Source organism: Capsicum annuum, chromosome 9 (assembly GCF_002878395.1).
Source record: "Capsicum annuum cultivar UCD-10X-F1 chromosome 9, UCD10Xv1.1, whole genome shotgun sequence".
In the NCBI taxonomy this organism is placed as follows: domain Eukaryota; kingdom Viridiplantae; phylum Streptophyta; class Magnoliopsida; order Solanales; family Solanaceae; genus Capsicum; species Capsicum annuum.
Genome location: NC_061119.1, coordinates 23,027,476 through 23,047,428, shown reverse-complemented (window position 1 = coordinate 23,047,428; position 19,953 = coordinate 23,027,476). Strand labels below are relative to the sequence as shown.

At 30.3% G+C, this 19,953-nt stretch overlaps 1 protein-coding gene and 1 long non-coding RNA gene across 2 annotated transcripts; one reads left to right on the top strand and one right to left on the bottom strand.

Moving 5' to 3' along the window:
- Nucleotides 1-3,019: 3,019 nt before the first annotated feature.
- Nucleotides 3,020-10,455, bottom strand: LOC124887015. The gene is made up of 2 exons (XR_007044485.1): nucleotides 10,220-10,455; nucleotides 3,020-10,137 (listed from the first exon to the last, which is right to left on the bottom strand). It is a non-coding gene; the product is annotated as an uncharacterized LOC124887015 (long non-coding RNA).
- Nucleotides 10,456-11,176: 721 nt separating this feature from the next.
- On the top strand, nucleotides 11,177-12,479 carry LOC107842970 (histone H2A). Its single transcript, XM_016687063.2, has 2 exons — nucleotides 11,177-11,497; nucleotides 11,987-12,479. The coding sequence occupies exons 1-2, from the start codon at nucleotides 11,303-11,305 to the stop codon at nucleotides 12,227-12,229; spliced, it is 438 nt and encodes a 145-aa protein (XP_016542549.1). The 5' UTR covers nucleotides 11,177-11,302; the 3' UTR covers nucleotides 12,230-12,479.
- Nucleotides 12,480-19,953: the final 7,474 nt, after the last annotated feature.

The window sequence follows — 19,953 nt, the reverse complement described above, 5'->3', positions numbered from 1 at the left end:
ATTGATCACTCTACTCAGGATGAACATACTTAGTTGATTGTGTAATTACTATGAGATTAATTGAAACTATAATTGAACTTATTAATTCATATTTTATTTTAGTAATCAATTTAGTTATTACTAATAATGACTTAATGTGAATGAATAGATGATTAACATGTTACAACAGATGAGTAATCTGTTGGAAATGACCAAACAAATAAAACCATCTGTTGAAAATGATCAAACAGATATAGACATCTGTTGCAACAACTAATTCATCTATTGAAAATTATCAAACAGATATAGACATCTGTTGCAACAGATGACTAAGTTGTTGCAACATATGACTTATCTGTTGGAAATTACTAAATAGATAAAATATGTGTTGAAAAATAATTTAAAATACTAAAACTCAAATATTTTTTAGGAGAACTCAAATGTCTTCCCCCTTGTCTAAGATCTTGTTTTCAATTTTAGTTAAATCAATTTAATTATTATTAATAATTGCTTAATTTGAATCAATAAATGACTAACCTGTTATAAGCATTTATTGCAACAGATGACTAAGTTGTTGCAATAAATAGGTGATCTGTTGTAAAATAATTAAAATACTAGGGAACTCAAATATTTTTAGGAGAACTCAAATGTTTGTCCCATTATCTTAAAGATTTGTCTTTAATTTTAGCTAAATCAATTTAGTTATTACTAATAATTGCTTAATTTGAATAACAGATGACTGACATATTGCAACAGATGATTCATTTGTTGGAAATTATCAAACAGATAGAAAATTTGTTATAATAGATGGGTTATCCATTAGAAAACAATTAAAATACTAGGAAACTTAAATATTTTTAAGAGAACTCAAACGTTTGTCCCCTCGATCCTTTTGCATTTGAATTATGATACACTATTTTTGTCTTCTTTACCCATTTCATGAAATTTTTCATGTGTTTCACTTATTCGTTGTGCCTTTGTTGAAAATTTTAGAATTTTTTTAGGTTAAATTTTGTTCGTATATCACTTGGACATTACTTCATAGGTGATTTTGTAAGTATAATTGTGATTTTTGTAGAGTTTTTTATTTGGTTATTTGCTACTACTACAATGGATAGAACCCGCAATATAAATCCAATATATGAATCATTTATTGCAACAAGTGAGTAATCTGTTGCAACATATGACTAATCTGTTGCAACAGATGACCCATATGTTGGATTCATGTTACAACACTATAATACAAATCCAACAGATGAGTAATCTGTTGCAACAGATTAGTCATATATGTTGCCACAGATTACCCATATATTACAACAACTTAGTCAATATGTTACAACAGATTAGTCAATATGTTGCAACAGGTTACTCATCTGTGCAACAGATTACTCATCCGTTGGATATACGTTACATGTTTTATCTACTGTTGAAAAAACAGCAGTAGCAGATACACCCAGATGAGAAATTCAACTAAAAATTATAATTTTACTTACTAAAATCACCTATAAGTAATTCCCAAGTGATATACGAATAAAATTTGACTTAAAAAAATTTGATCAAGTAGTAATAGTAGCGTTAACAACAATGTTCAACAACAAGAAGATGATGATGATGAACAAGAAGAGATGATAATGAAAAACAAGATGATGATAATGAAGAAGAAGATGATGATGAATAAAGCAACAACAACAATGAACAACAAAAAACATGAAGAGAGAGAAAACTTCAATAAATGAGAAGGGAGAGAAACGTGTCTTTTTTTCCCTCCATTTCTAGTTATATTAGGTTTTACATTGGATCAAAGTGTAAATTAAAAAACTTATAGGTTATTTTCAAACTTTTCTTACTTTCTTAATCCTTAATAAAATAATTATCACCTCCACTCAATTATTAAGACTTATGTCACCCACACTTCATTTTAAAAATTTTTTATCCCGTAGAGCTCAAGGCCCCATGTATCATTGTCTATAATAAATGACGTATATATACATTAACCGTTTAACAAATGTTGTATGCCTATCCTTTCTGTTAACGAATAAAATTGTGAAATTCTAAAATTATTTTCTTAATTTTAATTATATCACGTGGCCTTAAAAAATTGCCTCACTCATTTTCTTTGCTCTGACCATACGCAAGTCCACTAAAAAATAATTTAATTTCTCTTTTATTCACAATCGCTCTAAATTCATATATAATTGAGTAGAAGAGAATTTGAGTTTTTTTTTTTCATTTGAATATTGTCTTGGTTGTTTTATCCCTTTTCAGATTTATCAAAGGAAATACAAATTATTTGTAGAACTTGATTTTCGACTTCTCAAATTATTTCAAAACTTCAAAAATGTCAAAATAATTTTAAAAAAATTATAGAGTCGCCACTTGATTTTTATAGAAAATAACAAGAAAACTTAGAGAAATTTTAAAGATTCAAAAACAGAAATAAATCTTTGAATTTTGAAAAACTGAGTAAGGATTCAATTAACGCCCTAAGAAGGTTTTTACAACACTTAGGAGCGTTCGTTTTAAAACGGTTCACTAAAAGATCATCTTTGACTAACTTTAAAGGCTAACTTTGCAAATTTTTTTTATAAAATATCACACTTGAAACAAGCGGTTTTTAAAAATCATTTCGTCAAGTTTTTTAAGCTAAAGAAAATTTTAAACAAAAGTCCATTTTTAACAATATAACCTTAATAATTTATTTCGTTTTAAGGGAGATTATTATTTTTAAAGGAGCCTATTCTTAGGGTCAATGTTAACTTTAAACCTTAAAATAATAGATTTTAAGAGAAATAAAAAATATTTAATCGATTATGGGAGAGTATAAACTTTTTAGTTTAAGAAAACCCATTTCTTTTATTGCTCGAGAAAACTCACTTCGGCCTAAATGAGATCGATTATTACTTAGAACATGCAAAAAGTCATTTTAATGTGAAGAAGTTTGTGTTCAAAAAGTTAACATAAAGTCCACCTTATTTCATAATAACAATAATAATAATAATAAAGGGAAATTCAAGTTAGTAACGAAGGGGGAAAATGAAGATAAAAGAAAAATGGCGATATCTTGGGGATTTATTTAGATTAATTGATTAACATGTTCAAGCAAATACAAATAAATAATTTAGAATGGATAATTAAAGAAAAAAGAGTGAGAATTGGGCCCCTTTGGCCCAAAAAAAAACTGTCCATTGGATCAATTCCATGGACTTTAGTCCATTTTTCGCCCCTGTATATCTGCTGTATATCAGCAGCTTATTTCATGCGTTTTTGTGTATACCGCTGCGTATACGGTTATATCAGTGCGGTAAGCTGCATATTGTGACTCCATTTTTCATCATAAACAACGGTATAACGCGCAGCTGCTGCCTTCTAATGTATATCATCTGTATACAACGGTATACCAGCTTGTTTATGCATATATAAGTCCATTTGTGAATTCGATTGAGGCTTTGACTCGATGGAGGTTGGGCCCAACAAGGATGCAAGTAAAGAGTCCAAAACGGACTCAAAGGAGTTCATGCACAAGAAAAGAATTAAAGGATTAGTGTATGAGAGAATTACTCAATTAAACATCTAAATGTGATCAAAGGATTCAAACAAATTTATGTATTCCAAAACATGACAGAGAGATATCTATAGCAGTAAAGCTACATCTTCAAACTCATTGGTATCGTGATTAACTCGCACAAATGACAACATTCAGAAAAAAACAAAGCAAAAGACCCTTTGGTTATTCATTATTAAAGGCAACAACAGAATAATTTTACTCTACTCGTGATCCACGTAGGAAAGTGATGATCAAACTAGGATACAAATAATAAAGTTTGCACTTATGGCCCATTATGAGTATGGGTAATACAATACCCCAAACACTTTGCAGCAGTAAAGGCCAATCATACAGTCACACTGCATTAGTTAAAAACAGAATTTTCGAAACAGAATTAGGCTATCATGAACCCCTATTTTCAGCTGCTCGTACACAAGAAAAACACCCCGTCGTTCACAACTTCGGCACGTTTTAAAGAAAAAAAAAAAAGAAATACTAAAAAAATGCATTCTCATAACAGCGGAGAAACTACTTTCAAGAAACTTTCAAATAGCCCATATGAGCAGAAGATTTGATTTAAGAAATTCTAGTCCCAATCAAGACGAACATGCCATATAACGTTATTTTCCATGGAACTTATTTTACTCTATCTCAAAATTCATGATACTCTTGTTTAGAAGATTAAGGTCACTAGAAGATTAAGGTCTTCACGTCTCAACACAACAAGTTGCAGTAAATAATTGAAGCATTCATATGACCCTTACTCTATACGAGACTACACCTGAGAAAAAGAAAGCAAACAAAATGGGCCCCCTTTGCACAACAAGAACAAAACCATGAACAAAAAGAACAGAAAGAAGACCCTTTTTTCCAAAAAAAAAAATGATAGAAAATGGCAATTTGAGAATCTTAAGCAATACAGAGCATGATCACGTAAAAATCTTTAGGTTGATCGTTACCTTTCTCGGGGCAGCCAACTAGGACAACGAGCCTTAGACAAATGGACTTTCACCACCGGAACGCCGATTGGCCTTGCCGGAGTTCAACAGTTTCGCCGGAATTCGGTTTTCGGAGGGTGTTCGTCGAGAATTTTGGTTACATGAGGTTAAAGGCAAGCACCTTCACAACCCCTAATTTTTCACCAAAAATCCTCTCTCCTTTCCATGGTGAAAGAGGGGTATTTATAGATGAAGTCCCGATTTGAAGTGAAAATATTTTTTCAAACATGTGGATGGAGTTTGAATTCAAAATCATCAAAGAATCTCCTCTATATCTTGAATTAATGACGAAATTCAGGGCAATTTCCTTTGTATCGTCGTTTGGGGACTGTTTTCCTGCCATTGTTGGCTTCAACGGGTTGAACGGGCGAAAAATAGATGGTGATTTGGCTGGGTTTTTGGAATGGACGTTATAGCGTTTTGGTGGTGTTGGACGCCGTTTGGTTGAGGATGAACGGTGTTGAGTGGTGTTGTCGTTCTTGGAACGGTATTTGTAGCTGTTGGTACAGCTATTGATGCTGTCGGTTGTTACTGCTGTGGATACGTTGAACGTTGTTGGTGTTAAAAGGGAGAATAGGGTAGTGGGCCGGGTCGGATGATTTTGCTGGGCTGGGGCGGCTGGTGTGGAATTGTTGTTAGTCGCTGGGCTGGTGAGTTGTTGGCCCATGTTGCTGGGAACTGATGGGCGGCTGGAATTGGGTTAATTTTGTTGAATTAGGCCCACTTGTTATGGTCCAAAATTTAAAAAATAGGAGAGGGGAAAAGGGAATGGGCAATGCGGGGTGGTATTGGGCTATTTTTGGGTAGATTAGATACAGAAAATTGCATGTCATAGATCAAAATATGAGTGACTTTAGATATTTGACTCCAAATAAAAATTTCTTTGAATAATAGTCTTTCTTACTTTTTAATATACTAAAAGTATCATTTTGCCCTTATACACCTCAATTATCTTTTTAAACTTTCCATACTCATTTATCTCTCAAATTTTATTTTTTATTATTTTCACTTTGTATTTTTTCATTTAATTTTATTATTCTATTTTTTTAAATTATTTTCACTTTTTTACTTTTTTTTTCCTTTAATTATATTTTCATGTTTTAATTTATTTGTCTCAATCTTTATTTTTTTCACTTTTTATTTCTCAAGCATTATCTATTTCTTTTTTCTTTTTTTTTTTTAATTCATTTGTCTTTAACCTTTATTTTTCTTTTAATTTTGGTTTTTATCAATTCTCTTTTTTTTTCCCTCATTTTTCTCAAGCTTTATTTTTATTTTTTCTTCTCATTTTTTTCTCAACTTTTTAAATTCTTCACTTTTTTCTTAATCTTTCTTTTTTTCTTGCCTTTTTTTTTCTCACTCTTTTTTTTATTTCTCTATTTTGTTTGATTGTCTTTTTCTTTTTTTAGTTCTCTTTTTTCCCCTCATTTTCTCAAACTTTATTTTCATTTTCCCTCCCATTTTTATTTTTTTTAATTCTGTGCTTTTTCGTGATCTTTATTTTTTTCTTTTCTTTTTTTTCTCAATCTTTTTTTTTATTTCTCTATTTTGTTTGATCGTTGTTTGTTTTTTTCTCAACTTCTATTATATTTTGCTAATAAATAAAAAATTAGATAATCCGCAAAGAGATCTTGCTTTTTTGACATCAAAACAAATTTAAAGCATGAATTGTTGTTACGAAGTTCTTTAAAAATTCTTGAGATAAGTCGTGTCTCTAAGGCGAGAGTTGTAGAATATCTCATAAATAAAGACATAATGTAGTAGTGTCAACTTTTGCCCGTGAGGCATAATTTATTATTTCAAAGTCCTTGAGCAAAGTCTTGCCTCTAAGGCAAGAGTTGTAGAACATCCCATAAATGAAGACATAACGTGGTAGTATCAACTCTTGCCTGTGGGGCATAATTTATTATTTGAAAGTCCTTGAGCTAAATCTTGCCTCTACGGCAAGTGTTGTAGAATATCCCATAAATAAAACATAACATGGTAGAGTCAACTCTTGCCCGTTAAGCATAATTTGTAGTTTGAAAGTCTTTGAACTAAGTCCTGCCTCTAAGGCAAGAGTTGTAGAACATCTCATAAATGAAGACATAATGCGGTAGTGTCGACTCTTGCCCGTAGGGTATAATTTGTAGTTTGAAAGTCCTTGAGCTAAGTCTTGCCTCTAAGTCAATAATTATAGAACATCTCTTAAGTGAAATTATAACGCGGTAAAGTCAACTCTTGCCCGTAGAACATAATTTGTTGTTTGAAAGTCCTTGAGCTAAGTAACTCTTGCCTCTAAGGCAATAATTGTAGAACATCTCATAAATGAAAACATAACGTGGTAGAGTCAACTCTTGTCCGTGGTGCATAATTTGTTGTTTGAAAGTCCTTCAGCAAAGTTTTGCCTCTAAGGCAATAGTTGTAGAACATCCCATAAATAAAGACACAACATGATAATGTCAACTTTTGCCCGTGGGGCATAATTAGTTATTTGAAAGTCTTTGAGCTAATTAAGTCTTGCCTCTAAGGCAATAGTTGTAGAGCATCTCAGAAATAAAAACATAACGTGATAGAGTCAACTCTTGCCCGTGGGGCATAATTTGTTATTTGAAAGTCCTTGAGCTAAGTCTTGTCTCTAAGGCAATAATTGTAGAACATCTCATAAATGAAAACATAATGTAGTAGAGTCAACTCTTGCCCGTGGGGCATAATTTGTTGTTTGAAAGTCCTTAAGCTAAGTCTTGCCTCTAGCAAGAGTTGTAAAACATCTCATAAATGAAGACATAGCATGGTAGAGTCAACTCTTACCTGTGGGGCATAATTTATAGTTTGAAAGTCTTTGAGCTAAGTTTTGCCTCTAAGGCAATAGTTGTAGAACATCTAATAAATGAAAACATAACGTGGTAGAGTCAACTCTTGTCCGTAGGGCATAATTTGTTGTTTGAAAGTTGTTGAGCTAATTAAGTCTTGCCTCTAAGGCAATAGTTGTAGAACATCTCATAAATAAAAATATAACGTGGTAAAGTCAACTCTTTCCCTTGGGGCATAATTTGTTATTTGAAAGTCCTTGAGCTAATTAAGTCTTGCCTCTAAGGCAATAGTTGTAGAGCATCTCAAAAATGAAAACATAACGTGGTAGAGTCAACTCTTGCCCGTGGAGCATAATTTGTAGTTTGAAAGTCCTTGAGCTAATTAAGTCTTCCCTCTAAGGCAATAGTTGTAGAACATTTCATAAATAAAAACATAACGTGGTAAAGTCAACTCTTGCCCAAGGGGCATAGTTTGTAGTTTGAAACTCCATAAGCCCAGTCTTGCCTTTAAGACAATAGTTGTAGAACATCTTATAAATGAAAACATAACGTGGTAGAGTCAACTCTTGCCCGTGGGGCATAATTTGTTGTTTGAAAGTCCTTGAGCCAAATCTTGCCTCTAAGACAATAGTTGTAGAACATCTCATAAATGAAAACATAACGTTGTAGTGTCAATTTTTGCCCGTGGGACATAATTTGTAGTTTGAAAGTACTTGAGTTAAGTCTTGCCTCTAAGACAATAGTTGTAGAACATCTCATAAAAGAAAATATAACGTGGCAGAGTTAACTCTTGCCCGTGGGGTATAATTTGTTGTTTGAAAGTTCCTAAGCTAAGTCTTGCCCCTAAGATAAGAGTTATAAAATATCTCATAAATCAACATACAATGTGGTAGTGTCAACTCTTGCCCATAAAACATAACTTGTTGCTTGAAAGTCATAAGTCTTGCCTCTACAATGTAGTAGTGTCAACTCTTGCCCATGAAACATAGTTTATTATTCGAAAGTCGTAAGTCTTGCCTTTATAATGTTATAGTGTCAATTCTTGCTCATGAAATGTAACTTGAATGGAAGTAATTGAAAAAAATAACAAAAATAATAAAAATTGCGAAAAAAGAAGAAAATAAAGAAAAATATCAAAAAAATCAAAATCAAAGAAAATGTAGAAGTTGAGAGAGAATAGGAAGAAAAAAATAGATTGATAAAAAAAAAAGATTAAATAAAAATAAAGGTCGAGGAACATTTAAAAAGAAAAAAAGAAAAAAAAATCAAAGATTTTTTTTTTTTTATAAAAGTAGCCGTTGAAAGGTGTAAATAAGAAAAAGTAAGGGTTGAGAAAATAAAAAAGAAAAAAAAAAAGAGGAAAAAAATAAAAAAAAAAGAAAAAAAAATAAGTTGAGAGGAAAAAAGTAAGGATTGAGAAAATAAAAAATAAAAAGAGAAAATAAAAAATAAAAATCAAAGTAAATTAAAAAGAGAAAAAAAAGGTTGAAAGATATAAATATGAAGTTGTTATATCATTTATGCAATTACTCCATTGATTAGTGGCAATTCTGTCCAAAAAAATATTAGTTAATAGGTAAAGGTTATTTTAAGAAAACTTGTTTATTTGAGACTAAAATTTGAAAGTCACCTCATTTTGGGCCTATTTTTGAGATTCACCCGATTAGATATTGAGGATTTAGCTATTTATTAAATAGCAAATGATTGACGATTTAGACAATTTAATTCCGAGCTTCTTGATTTAAATAAAATTAAACAAATATTTTTTAAAATAAATTATTTTTGAGACTAAATTATATTTGAGTTGAAATTTTAACCTTTTGATTTAATTTCCAATATAACCCTTGATTAAAATCTTTTATTTTTTTTGTAAAAATAATTATTTAATTAATAAAATTGTACGATTTCTTATATATGAATACGAAAATATATAATTGTTACTTTAAGATGACAAAATTACCTAGATAAATTTTTTAAAAATATCTTATTCAGATAAAAATAAATGTGGTAATTTTATTTAAAATCAAAGAATCTCAAGGATGAATCCGATCGGGAGGGCAAAAATTAGGTGTCAACATTGGTCGGATCTGGAAGAGTAAGAAAAATTTGTGAGATAATTATTTAAAGTCACATTACATTTTTTTGATAAAAAATTAATTTTATATTATTTTCAAATTTACTAAATTTAGGCAAGTTAATAAAAGTATCTGTTTTCTTATACTTATTTCGTGTTGCTCGTATTTTCTCTTATTTTGCAATTCTATGATATTTATTGCTATTATATTTTATCTTTTATTTCTATTTATGTTATCCATCATGTCTCATGTTTCATTACGGTCTTGGTATACTATTCTCATTTTTGAGCCGAGGTCATTCGAAAATAGCCCTCTCTACCTTTTCAGAGGTAGTGATATGGACTGCGTACATTTTACTTCCCCAGACCTCACTTGGTGAGGATACACTGAGTCTGTTGTTGCTATAGCAAGTTAATAAAAATGATAAATATGCATCAGTTGTTAATCGACGAAAATGTATATGCACCACTTTTATAATGAATGATATATCTGCTTTAGATTGTGAGGTCTTATTTTTTTGTCAAATTTAATAATTTTTATCGTCAAATAGGTTCTATCAAAACTTTTTTCCAAAATCTGCAATATCTATGATCAAACAGATCTTAAATCGCAAAGTTAGAGTAAAGAACAAGCACAAGGTGCAGAGAAGAAGATCGAAGTATACCTGGACATGCAATCAGCTCCAGGAACCTTTGACCCTCAAATCAACACCAAAGTCAATGATAAAATCCATCCACCAGAGATCTCAGCTGAAATAACAAAGAGAAGATAAAGGAGCAATCAGTAAGGGAGAAGAAGAGCTGAACAGTCAGAGGTCTAGAAGAAGCTTACTTCAAAAAGCTGATATCAGAACACATTTTCATATTCCAAGGCACCGAATTGATGATCCACAGCAGGAGCAAGAGGAATTGGAGATTCAGGTGATAATTCTACATGTTTCACCTAAGAAACTGAAGGAGAGACAAAAATTAAGGAGAGGGAATGAATTTATATGTCTGAAGAAAATGAAGTTGCGCCGGGTATTTTGTATAATGGATAGGGCCCAATTACTTTTTAGATTTAAGATGGGTTGGTCCATCTTTGTAAATACTCTTTTTGAGATTTGATAGAATTATCAATAAAATTCAAAAATTATATTAAAAAAAAAAAAACTTAAATCACAAAGTTGAAGAATATATTTTATCCCATTGCTCTTGTACTTTTATGAGTTCTAATTTTTTGGGCAAACAACATAAATTTTTAGAGTTTAATTACAGAAAATTCTGATATTAAAAATTCGATTTTGGTTCTGTCGAGATACATAATTAACTTCTGATACATCCAATGAAACTATATTTTTTTTATTACATAATTAGCACTTGATATATCTTTTTCGATTTTAATTCCGTTGAGATAAATAATCTACCCATCAAGGATACATTGTTTTTCCTTGAAAAAATACATAATTAACTTTCTTTACATTTTTGTCAATTTTAAATCAATCGAAATATATAATTAGCTCTCAATATGTTCAATGAAAATAAATAATTAATTAAAATTTTTGTAATTAGTTTATAGCAGTAAAAAATTGTGTAAATATGGTTAGTTAGAGATGGCATGTTTTATTTTTTTTAAAAAAATTCCTTGCCCAAATACTTGAGGCTTATCCAGTCTGTCAACCTCACACAACAGTGCTATCGTGCTCGTCTCTCATTGGCTAATTCAATATCACGCGGATCGTCAATCTCCTCATCTCACAGCCGTAGATTTAACCCGACATCCAACGGCTCAAATTCCTCTCCACTATCCCTAAAAACATTTCCACCCACAAACCCCATATATAAATACCTGCTCACTGTATAATTCAAATACAGCACAATCAATTTGTGTAACAAAGCAAAATCAAATTGTCATAGTAATTATCAGTTTTGACAAATGGAGAAGAAGGGTGCTGGAGGAAGGAAGGGTGGAGGTCCTAAGAAGAAGCCAGTTTCCCGATCTGTAAAGGCGGGGTTGCAGTTTCCAGTGGGTAGAATTGGACGTTATTTGAAAAAAGGGAGGTATTCTCAACGTGTTGGTACTGGTGCTCCTGTTTATCTTGCTGCTGTGCTTGAGTACCTTGCTGCTGAGGTATAATTTCTAAATGTTGAACTTTTGTTGAATTTCACTTGTGGTTTTCGTCAATTTGTGAAATGGAATTTTGTTAGATATGTTTAGCTGCTCCTATTTCTGAACGGTTACTTTAGTTGATTTTATGATTTTGGTCTCATCTAGTGTCTAGTATTTGCATTGTAGTTTGACTAATTTGGATTTGCTTTTGGAAGGGCTCATCTGGGGTTGTGTCTGTTCTCACATATTTTGTGTGTTGTTTAATTTGTGTTGGGTTTGGTGTATATTTCAATTTTATTCTTGTTTATTAACATTATATTGCTTTAAAATATGTTGCCTTAAGATAAGTATTAGTGTGAAATTTAGAGTATTTCTAATTTGCTACATAAGACATAAGACTTTTAGAATTTTAGAGTTTACATTTACTTGAATACTATGTAATATGCTTAAATTGAGACTCTAGTTGATTGATTTGGTGTTGATTACGGTGGATTTTTTCTTGTTGTGTAGGTTTTGGAATTGGCTGGAAATGCAGCTAGAGACAACAAGAAGAACAGAATAATACCAAGGCATGTTTTGTTAGCTGTGAGGAACGATGAAGAACTCGGGAAACTCCTAGCTGGTGTAACCATTGCTCATGGTGGTGTGCTTCCCAACATCAATCCAGTTCTTTTGCCTAAGAAATCTGACAAAGTCGGAAAAGAACCTTCTAAATCCCCATCCAAGGCTACCAAGTCACCAAGAAAGGCATAAATTCTGAATTTCCAACTTGTTTGGTGATGTGATGTTCTATTATGCTTGATGGACATTGTACTAAAGTTGTATGATTTAGGGGTTGTGACTTGTTTTGTTTTAATAATCTGTTTATTGTAGGTAGTTTTCGGGTAGCTGCTGCTGCTTGTAGTAGGTTTAGAAGTTTGTTGAAAACTAGGAACAGTTTATTTGTTTTATGTTTTGTAAAACAAATGATTTGCAGTTTGTGAAAGTACTTTGGTTCAAAATATTCCTTGCTTGTCTAGTGAAGTATTAGAATTATGCCTTGCTTTGTGATGCGTTTGGGTCGATGGTAGTTGACAAATATTCCCATCTTAGTTAAAAAGTGATTTTTTTTTTTGGACAGTAAATAACTACTGTATAGAGGGTGCCATTTGGTTTAAGGTATAAAAATAAATAATTCTGGGATGGGATAGAAATTTTAATTTATGTTTGGTTGGTAATATTTGGGATAACTTATTTCGTGACTAATAAATAGTAATGGAATAAGTTATCCATCCATTTGGTGAGATAATAATTTCATCATTATTTATCTTTGGAATAAAATTAGAAGAGGACACAATTGCCTTACAAATTCTTAGATTATTACTTTATATATATATATATTAAGTATGTTTACATTCCCTTTTTAACTTCATACATATTTAATTATTAAATAAAAAAATATTTTTATATTTAGCAAAAAATATTTGAATTTTTTTTTAAATATAATTTTATCTCCAAATATTAGTAATACTAAATAATAAAAAATGAGAGTAATTCTTTTTTTTTTTTTTCATATTTTTTGATGATGAATTTTTTAAATAAAAAAATGAGATTATCAATATTTTATGAAATTTAGAACAAAATAAATAATTTAACATGAAATATTAGAGATTCATACACATTTAAGAAATATTTTAATTATGAATATATGACACATTAAATTTATTTGAATAATTATTATGTTTATTTATATATTTTAATTTCTCTAAAAAATAATAAAAATGTGGACTCCATTGTTGAATTATATATTTTAAATTAAATAGTTTTTTATCACTAAAAATTGATATTGTATATATCAATTAAATGAATTTTAATATTCTATATTATATGAGTGATATGTGTTTAAATGAAGTGACATAAACAACAAATCATCTTTTACTTTAACAATTTAAGTTGAAAGTTTTTATTTCAAACTAAATTTAAACACACACAATATAATCATGGGAAGACACATGCAAAAAAATTAAAGTTAGATAAGATGAAAGTTTTATTTTTAAAATACACACGATATAATTATGGAAATGCACACACACACAAAAATTAACCTAAATAAGATAAAAGTTTTATTTTTAAGAATAAATATTTAAAGCTTGGAAAGAACTATATATATAAGTTAAATAAGATGGAGGTTATTTTGGTAATCAATTAATTTATTCTTAAAAATTATACCATGCATATTACTTTGAATACAACAAATCAAATACTCAATAAAAAATAATTCAGTATAACTTATCCCAGCATAACTGTAACGCCCCGAATCTGATACTCGGAATGCTACACGATGCTCACGATCCCGAAGGACCACAAGCTAACCCATGATTGATATTTGTACCTATACACTGTATAGCATACTAAATATAATGCGGAAAGGAAAGCTGAAAGACTATAAGGTTCAAAACTGCATGAGTGATAAAATATAGCATCTGAGTGGGGTAATAGAATACCTAAAACTGAAATACTGTCTGAACATATTGTAGTCTGAAAAACCTCTAAAACATAACTGTCTGGTTAAGAAGTTGATGGGATATGTCCCTAACTAACTCCAACTTATAAATTAATTAATGAGATAATAAATAAATTATCATGTCCTTCAAAGATGAGGACTCACTGCTAACTCTTGACTGTTGAGACTGGAATGCTACTGATGCTCTGGAGCTCGTGCTTCTGAACCTATGGTATAAGACACCATAACGCAAATGCGTCAATACTTTGAATGTACTGGTATGCATGGAAGGTGGGCTGAATGCATGAGGTTCATATGCATGAACAATACTGGCTAACTGACAAATATGAACGTGAGAATACATGCATGGATACGTCGTAACTATATCTAAGATCGAGATAACATGAATTTACTGATAACTAACATGACTGATAATTAAATTTTGATGACTGATATAACTGATGACATGCGTGATTGTATCTGACAGTCCCGAATCTGATGGAACTAGCTGAGTTCCGTACTGTTCTGAGTTGACTGTATCTGACAGTCCTGAATTCTGTAGAACTATCTGAGTTCTATTACTGAAACTGAATGACTGTATTTGATAGTCCTGATTCTGTAACTGAAACTATGAAAAGTAGTTATCTAATCCACATGCCCCTAATACGCCATTATGGCTGAGTTGGGGTCCAATTTGTAATCCCAATTGGAAGCGTGTCAATACCGCGCCATTGGTAAGGACAAGCTGTGAGTGACCCTCATCTGACAGTGTCCCTAAAAGAGAACGGTGGGACCCTCATCTGACAGTGCTTATCCACCTCATCAACCCTCATATGACAGTGTTGATGTCTCAACCTATGCTGGCTACATAGTTCAGGAATGTAAGGATGACTTCTAAGAATCACACCCTCATCTGACAGTGTGTTTCCATCTTTGGGTTCATTCGATGCTAATTTCTACTCCCATCTGAATAGACACTGATCATGAATTACTGAACTGAACTGGACTGAATTAACTGAGTTTTGTTAACTGACGAAATAGTACTAATACGAGTATGACCACGAGGATGGATGAGAACGAGTGCATATTGAATCCGTCTAAGGAATTGCACAAGTGAAGTGTAAAAAGGGGCCTAAATGCACTAAAAACAGCCCCTAAGTTACACTTGATGGGTACCTCACCCTTGAGGGGTATTGTGGTCATTTTGTATTCTATTTTGTAATACACTATATATAAAACCTCTTAGGGTTCTTAGTCTTAGATGTTTATTGATATTGAAAGTTGTAAGAAGAACATTTCTCTCTTGTGAGAATGGCTTATGGCCAAAACATTGTAACTAGGATTTTCAACTTGAGTGTGAAATCATTCATGTTGGATTCATACTTAGAACGTTAGGTGCTAGAGGAGGTTGAGGTCTCTCTGGTACTCACCGAAGAGATAGGTATTTATAGTGTGTAGTGTTAAGGGTTCAAGAGTGGAATAGACTCTTAGGTTCTTAAGATTATACCTTCATTTTGTCTATCTATCTATCTATCTATCTATCTATCTATCTATCTATCTATCTTTACATTTCTATCTCTTGTTAGTAAAATTGTGTGTTGTTCCTATCTTGTTATTATAGTCCATCTCGCCATATTGTTGCTGTTTTGGTGTATTTACACCTTCAATATCTTGTTGTTATTGTGTTTTCATTGTTGTTGTAGTGAATCCGAGAGTGGTCACCAAAGGGGTCCTCGGTTCTTCAAACTTGTGGACTGATTTGGTGTTTGTTTCGTGTTTCTCTTATGCTTCTTGTATCAAGTACTAAGACTACTGTATTACTGAGCTTTCCTAAGTCACATGATTGACTGAGTTCTATGGATCATGACTTGACTGGGGATATCGTGAAAACATGACACGGACTCTAGACACACAATTATATTTTTCGGGTAACTACCCCTAGGACTCGATAGAAGGAAACTGACCAAGCATGACTTTCTTGAGTACAGGACCAACATCAACAATACATAATCCATTGGCTAAGACATTTCATCAAACACTTGACATACATAACTTGTACATGAATGAAGATTTCATATTATCATACTAGTATGACATTTTCCCTTCACATAGGCATTTAATCAAACATGGGGGAGCATGCTATAGTTATACAATCATCAACACATCTAATTATCAAGGATACATCAATAAACTTGTGAATTGAAGGTTTTATCATGAATACCACGTAATTCCTCACATACTAGAATCAATTCTTGCAATTAATAGTCAATAACATGGAATGAAACCAAACAACAGCATGAACATCACTTTTCAATTCAATCAAATCATGAACATTCGTAAATATACAAATCTTTGATTTTAAAAAGAGATTTTTGAGCTTCATGGGTGAAAGAGACCTATGAATCAACACATGACATACCTTAGTTCTTGATTTACCGAAGATTGATGGAGAGACTTTCTAGAAATTGAATCCCCAATTGAAATCCTAGCTTGTTCTTGACAGAAAATTGAGAGAAACTAGTATATTTGGGGTTCCAAATAGCTGAATCTCGTGTTAAAGGGCTTAAATAGGGGTGATAAATTGACCCTTTTAACCCTGGACGCGTCTTTTAAATTGGTGAAAATTTCTCGACCTGGACCCCTAGCGTGACGCGGCGCTATCATTCCGTGTCACTGAAATTTGACAATTGGCAAATAGGGAAATGGCGAGACGCGGAGCCATCGCGTTGCCACTTCATTGCAACCTGAAAGTTTGGCGCGACGCAGAGAAATTATGTTGGGACACTGAAAAAAGGACAATTGCCATTTTATCTTGTGGCGCAGCGCACCACTGACCAATATGACGTTGTTTTACGACGGGAACTTAAAATAGTCATAACTTTTTACCCGGTTATCGGATTTAGGCGAATTCTATATCGATGGAAAGCTTATTGAATTTTTCACATGACAAAAAGTGAAAATCTTGAAAATTCCCCATGGAATAAACATCATTCAATTAGAAGCTAAAACTTGACATTCTTGAGACAAAATTAGTTAGAAAACTTTGGGGTATTACAATAACTAATCCCAGTATAACTACATTCCCAACCAAACGACCCCTTAAAGTGTTAAAAAATGTAGCGTCATTTATAATCTAACTAGGAAAAGAGGGGTTTTAAAACGTTTAAAAGATATAGTAGCATCATTTGTAATCCAATTAGGAAAAGCGGAAAACTAAGAGTAAATTCTCTTAATGGTAACTTATGTTTGGAAAATTGCTTATAAATAGCATTTTGTTTTATTTAAGACAAGAATATTATCCAACTTTTTTTGTTTTCCTTAAAATATAATTAACATCTCAAAATCTTTTTCTCTCCTACTTGGAATGACATGTCATTAATTTTTTTTTTTTTGGATAAATGTACAACTTATTAAATTTATTTAACCAAAGGTCTATCCTAATTTTTTTTAAATTACACATGATATATTAATCATTGAAGATTAATTTAACTACACCAAAAGCTTGAATTATTTTATTGGATATGTACTTATTCTGTTATTTAATTATTTATTTCACCACGTAATAATAGTTTTAAAATACAAGTATTTATACAAATTAGTACAATAATTTTTTTTGTCGTTTATTTTATATACAAAAAATTCTTAAAAAAATGTAAAAGAAATAAAAAAATAGATTTTATATTTTAGACATTCAGTTTGTTATTATTTAATGAGAATATAAGAATAATATCCCCTTTTTTGAAGGAAAGAAAAATTATGTGATGTTGAAACAAATAATTTTTTTTAAGAAATATTAACAAAATGGTACCTTTTTCAGTACTATTACAAATGGATTTTTAAAATATTACTCAATCAAATATTCTTTGCTTTTGATGGATTTAGAATGAAGTACGGGTATAAATTAGTATTTAATTATATAATAAAATAAAATATAAATATAATGATCACAAAATAAGTAAAGAAACTAAATTAAAAATAATAATTTTTTTTCTAAATTTTTATGTCTTATCTTACGGATTTACTTGATTTATTTATGGACAATTACTTGTAAAAAATTTATAAGAAAAAAAATCATCTTTTCACTATATATTTATCAAAAATTATCTTGCATAAAAATTTGCAAGTAATCTATGTTCAAATTAAATTTTTCAGGTAATAATACATATTAAAATTTTCTTATTGAATTTTTTTTGGCAACAAAAAATATTGTATATTTTCATCAATGTTTTTAAATAAAAAATTATATTCTTTTATTCTCTATTATGCTATATTTGAAGGTAATATAAATCTTTGGATTATATTAATCCAAAAATTCTTTTGTATAGTTAAAAAAGTAAATTTTATTCATTTATTCTCATATAAATAACAAATTTAATGTCTAAAATATGAAATCCATTGTTTTTATTTCTTTTACATTTTAAGAATCTTTAATATATAAAATAAATAACAAAAAAAATTAAATGAGTACTAATTTGTATAAGTGCTTGAATTTTAAATATTATTAAGTGGTGAAATAAATAAGTAAATAAAGAAACTTTAAAAAATACATATCAAATAAAATAATTCAAACTTTTGTGTAATTAAATTAATCTTCAGTGATTAATATATCATGTGTAATTTTTTTTACAAAAAAGAATTAGGATAAAAATTTAGTTAAATATGTTTGATAAGTTAAATAGATCTATTTTTCAAAAAAAAAAAGTTTTTTTTTAATAACATGACATTTCAAGTAGGAGAAAGAAGGTTTTCTGAGGCGTTAAGTATATTTTATGAAAAATAGAAAGAGTTGGGTGATATTCTTGTCCTAAATGAAACAAAAGTGATATTTGTAGAAATTTTCCAAACATGGGTAACCATCTAGGGAATTTACTCAAAAACTAAACAAGCTTCTCTAATAATGAAATAGAAAATTTGGTTGATTGCTTGTTAAAGTGATATTGATAGACAATAATCCAAACATAGGTGATCATTCAGATGATACGGAGAAAGAATGTTATTATTTTCTTTTACTAATATATTTATCATTAAATAACCAAACAAATTGTATATACTCAAATTTATATTTTCAACACATAATAATAAGATTAATTTAGCAAAATAAGCCTCTATAATTTTTTTTAAGAAAATGTCAAGTCAATAATAGTCAACTATTTTGAAACAGAGGAAGTAGTCTTTTCAAAAAATAAAATTAGTAGTACTTTGTCCGTTTATTCTTACCTATCTGTGTTTGATTTGGTGCGTCAATTCTCGTTAGCAATATCCTTTATCATTCTTGCGAACCACAAAAATTCATATAAAGATCTATATGAAATGGTCTCGTAGATCATTGTAATTGTCTTGATTTACATAGTAGACACTTCTACTTACACTTTTGTCATCTGAATCCTTTAACTCATTAAAAATAAATTTTTGAACCTTTCACCCATCAAAATATAACATTTTAAACCCCTTCTTCATCCAATTAATATGAGTGTAATACACTCACCGACACGTGACATGCCATGTCATTTTTCAATGACACGTAAGAAATTAAATATTCAGAATCTATATAAAATATATATGATAATTGAAAAAAAACCTCCCCACCCTATTCCCCACCTTTCCCCCTCATTTGTTCAAAAAAATTATTTATATTTATATTTGGAACCTATCAAAATAATCTAAAAAATGTCAATTCTATGTATTATTACAAAAAATTGATCAAAAGATTTGTTCAAAAATATAAAACAATTTATGTTTGAATATTTTAATAACCAGCAATCAAAAAAATAATATTCAAAACTCACTCACTCCTCAATAATCAAAAAAATAATATTCAATGATCTAAAAAAATTGATCAAAATAATTTGTTCAATTTTTGAGATAATTCTTGAATTTGAAAATTATTTTTTCTTATGAAATCAATTTTTTTTGTGGGTTTTTACAGGTAGGTAGGACGAGTGGGGGGTTTAGGACATGGAAGAAGGGTAGGGGAAAAGGGAAAAATAGTGTGTGT